The sequence below is a fragment of the Leptinotarsa decemlineata genome, unplaced genomic scaffold (assembly GCF_025532065.1).
Source record: "Leptinotarsa decemlineata unplaced genomic scaffold, Ldec_3_MD MMD2_tig00002159_RagTag_RagTag, whole genome shotgun sequence".
NCBI classification, from domain to species: Eukaryota; Metazoa; Arthropoda; class Insecta; order Coleoptera; family Chrysomelidae; genus Leptinotarsa; species Leptinotarsa decemlineata.
This window is the reverse complement of record NW_027412574.1, coordinates 9,174,524-9,179,275: the sequence shown is the minus strand read 5'-3', so window position 1 is coordinate 9,179,275 and position 4,752 is coordinate 9,174,524. Positions and strand designations below refer to the sequence as shown.

The 4,752-nt window shown below is 35.9% G+C and overlaps 1 protein-coding gene across 1 annotated transcript; it reads left to right on the top strand.

Moving 5' to 3' along the window:
- Window positions 1-3,872: 3,872 nt before the first annotated feature.
- Window positions 3,873-4,373, top strand: LOC141482949 (uncharacterized). The gene has a single exon (XM_074176992.1). It carries the CDS (start codon window positions 3,873-3,875, stop codon window positions 4,371-4,373), a length of 501 nt encoding a protein of 166 aa, XP_074033093.1.
- Window positions 4,374-4,752: the final 379 nt, after the last annotated feature.

Here is a 4,752-nt window from a genome sequence, read left to right as displayed (position 1 = left end):
CACAAACCTCCTTTTGAGTTCTTGTTTTATTACCACAACTAAGCATAATTAAAATGTCTATTCTTTGAGTCTCGGACAAATGAGCCATAATTAATTTTAATACGCCCACAAATATTATACTAACGTCTTTTAATAACTTTAAATACCTAAATGACAGCAGCCTACTAGATTCATATTAATTGTTTATTTGGCTTTTTGTCTAATATTTTAGTATCTTCAAAGATTTTTTCCAGGATTCAAGGTTAGTAAGGAGCGTGTTACAGGGATGGTCTGTTTATTAGATCAGGTTATTGTCAAGAAGTGAATAATGGTGGTCATTTTGAACATTTAATTTAATTGTAAAAATTAATTTTCTCAGTTATGATTGCATCAAACTTAAAAAACTTTATATTGCTGAACAGAGTACTAAAAATCCCTTCCCAAAAAGCTGCCACACGACCCCTTTTGCTATTTAAAATTTTTGAAGGGGTGCTGGAGGGGAATAATATTTTCATACTGTGAATTGTCAATTTGAGAATAAAAATCGACCTGTTTCAGGTTTTTTTCACATAGTACATAATAACGACAAAAATGAATTCATTCCATACATATGGACCGCACGGTATATGAAAGCTTTGATACAGAAAATGAAAAAATACTATGTGTAAATTTAAGTAAATTACAAAATACAGTCTGGTCACATCTCATTTCCATCAAAAGTTTGATATGAACAAGTGACATTATCAAAAAATGTTTCGTGTAAAAGTTTTATATACGTATGTACTGGGCCCTTGAAAATATTATCCAATATACAGGGTAACTAGTGGAAACGTTGGGTATCAAATTAGTTTTGAAATTAACTCATACATTTCTTTCTGTATTCGGAATCTACCAAAGAAGTACTTTTAAAAAATGTAGAATGTAGAAACAAATAGATTAAAAAGAAATACTGTTTGTTCTTAAACTATACCCAACACCCAGTAAGCTTCTGAGATGTTTCTCGTATGTGTTGAAAAAAAATCTGTTCAAAATATGTTTTTTCTGTTAATCAACTATCGTACCCCTACGAACGATAACCCTCAGAAGTCGAAACATGTGCAAGCTAAGGACTAACGAGGTCTTACCTTTTAACGTGTGATTCCTAACACGGGTTGGACGAGAGCAAGTGAAAATCGAGCGTTCAGCCTGCGGCTTGAACCATCGACTCACACATCGGCCGATTGACTGAGTGAAAAAAGCACCCACGTCGAACCGCCCTGCTACCGACCGTGTTGTTCAATCTTTGCAGGCTCGTTAAAAAATTGCTATTCAAAGTTCAACTTCGATGTCAATCAAGTTTTTACAATCCATCAATTACGGATAATGCAATAAAAGGTCAAACTAGAACATCTGACGTTGAATGCAAAGTAAGAACTTCTTTCGAACACCAGAACTGCAATACAAAACTCGTTTCGACGCACGTTTCACCAACTAAGTTGACATCTTCAGGAGATAGTCAACAATAACTACGGTTTTTGTCCTACAAATAAGGGCAGTTAGATACCTATGCAAAGCTCGAATGCGTGAACCCTGTAGACCATTATTTATCAGCAAGGGCATTTCAATCCTCACCTGCATTTTTATTCTAGAGTATGTATGTCTAATATACAAAAACCTCAATACAGTTGATATCCCAAAACCAAGCAGCCAAATGAAATATGTTACAAGGCAAATATCGGAAAATTAAATACCTCTTCCTATTCCGAAATCTACTTTGACAGAGGACTCTCTGATTTATGAAAACAAAAAAATATATAATTACTTACCCTCCGAAATCAGAAAGCGCACGCGGGCGCTTGATATACAAAAAATATGACATAAAGCGCCCATGCTTTTTTCATATTAATACTAGTATTTTCCGTTCGTTATTGTTTTAATCTTATTTGAAAAAAAAATTAGCTTTTTAGTTCGATGTTCTTCAAAAGCGTGTTTTTCAGTTTTTTCAAACTATATTTTCCATTTTTTAGTTTCGTATGCTATAAAAGCGTGTTTTTTAGTATTTCCAATCTTTATTTATTTTATTCAAACTTTGGGATCGATCAGCCGTATGTTGTTTAGAAAAATGACCACTGATATTTTCCGTTTCCGGAGAGGGAGCCTGAAAATCAGCTACCAAGCCCAAGAAACGCAGCAGGCGGGCGTGTTAATGAAAAAAATACTGTTTTCAAATGAAGAAATACATGTAAAGTGAGTTCGAATTGTATCAAGGAGGTTACGTACAGCGCCATCTGCCTGCGAATAGATCAAGCAATGATGTCTATAATTATGTCAAATACGGTTCCGAGCATTCAAACGGAAATAAATATGAAGTGAAAAGAAGAGTTACAAACAAACAAACAAACATACTTGCATGCAGGTGAAGCTAATGAAAACGTGTTAAAATTAAAAATGCATTCTATAATCTCGAGAAATTTTACAGTGAAGCTCTGCCAGGATATTATTTTCCATTTTTATGATATTTTTTTTCATATACCCACTCATTTTATCTATATTTGACAAATGTTTATTTTTCAACTGATTAGTATAGGGTTTTTCTACTTTCGTGAATATTTTGTATACCTATCTAAAAAAGCACTCTTTAACAATTTTTTTTCCTAACATGCTTTGTCAATAAGAACATGATTTCTTGGAGAAAAAAGTATATTTGTATATTTCTCTCTCTCTCAAAGTAAACTAACCAGTTTACTAAGTAGTTCACTCATTGATTTATTCCTCATCTCCTACTAATCAGTTCACTATATCTCCTACTGATCAATTCACTGATTAGTTTCCTTTATATCCTGGAGACGCCAAATTGGTTGGTGAAACACGCGTTTGGAAGGGTGTTCCAGCTCTGGTATTTGGACGCTTCCAGGTTTTCTTGCAGCTGAAAAATCAAATGCGCCAGTGGAATCAATGAAGTCGCCCCGGAGCGCCAAATAATTTTCATTTTTTTTTTTTTGGAAAAAATCTTTTTTTTTAAGGATACTGTAATTATCAAAAAGGTATGAAAGACCAATAGAAAAACACAGTGAGCCAAACCTTGACATTCGATCGAACTTGGCGTGCTTTTTTTGTTCTAGGCTCTCCTGGGCTCTTTCATTAGGTCCATTGGATTTTGGTATCGAAGTCATAGACTCATACCCATTTCATCACCAGTAATTGATCTTTTGAAGCAAATCTAGATCGCCGTTGACGTCATTCAACAATTCCTGAGTGATACTCATTCCGCAGTTTTTTTGGTCAAAATTCGGCAATTTTGGAAACATAACTTTGCTGCCACACGCTAGTTACAGTTCGATAACCTCTTACATCAGCAGGATATTGTTCGATGACCCGAAGACGACATCAATTATTTTGCTGATACCTGCAAAGTCGGCAATAATTTATATATAAATAGGTGCAACTGATTTGTAATAGCCAGTACTTATATTCCATAGTTATTAGTTGTTACTCTGTTCAAATAAAAAGTTTTTAAAAACCCTTTTGTGTGAACGAGAAATATAATTGGCGCAGTCGGTAGGATAGTGGAAGAGTCCTTAGAAGATCCTCGTTGTTCTCAAACGTTTATCCACTATTCTCCCGAACCAAGTTCCACCGAGAAGCAAGTACTCCAGGAAGAATTCCGGCCGTAGACAAGAATACCTCTTCACTATCGTCCGTCAAGGAATATCTACATAAAAATGAGTTTTTGTTGACAGAATATGCAACGAGCCATCATCGTCATCCTGTAAGCACAAATGAACTCAACTTCATCAATTGCAAATACTATTTTACGTCCCCCTACCTTAGTTTTACCAAATTCAACTTCAAGTATCAATTCTCGCCCATCCATTATTCCTCAAACAATTGACCAACCTTTAAATCCCATCAACATGGCAAAACAATTCGACCTGAAGAATTTTTGGATTGTACCCGAATACGATGGAAGCCCAAATGAATTATACCAGTTCATCAATGTATCAACAATGATTCTGAACGAATATTGGAATACTGAAGACCCCGGTTGTTTTCAGAACCATATATTGATACAAGGACTACTCAACAAGCTACGAGGCAGAGCCAAAGACGTCATCTCAGTTTATGGATGTAGTGACTGGAACAGCATCAAAGGAACTCTAATCCAAAACTTCGCCGACCAACGGAATGAAAATTCCTTAACAAGAGATTTAGTAAACCTGCGACAAGACCAGAACGAAACACCACAACGTTTTTACGAAAAAATCATGGGACTTTTAAAGACAATATCAAACTATATCGAATTACACACCGCCGATGATACGATAAAGATCAGCAAGAAAAGCTTTTTCCAACAACAAGCTCTAACAACATTCCTAGCCGGACTACGAGAGCCCATGGGATCCACCATAAGATAGACTTGGCTACAGCAATGCAGTACATCCAAGAAGAAAACAATATCCGTTATCTACAAAGGACGTTTGGACCCCCACAAGTCCCTAAGAAACCACTCCAGACCCAGCAAAAAACTGCAAATCACCAATATGCCCAACAATCAATAGCACAGCGGATGTACCAACCCATGCAACACTTTCAACGACCCGGACAACAACAACCTCAGTCAAACGGGATAGTAGAGAGATTCCATTCCACATTAATCGAGCACTTGAGAATATTGAGAGATACGCATAAGAAAAGAGACATCAAAGAACAGATACTCTATGCCATCCTAGGATACAACAACTCTATCCATTCAGCAACAAGACAGAAACCTATGGATATTCTGAACGGACATCT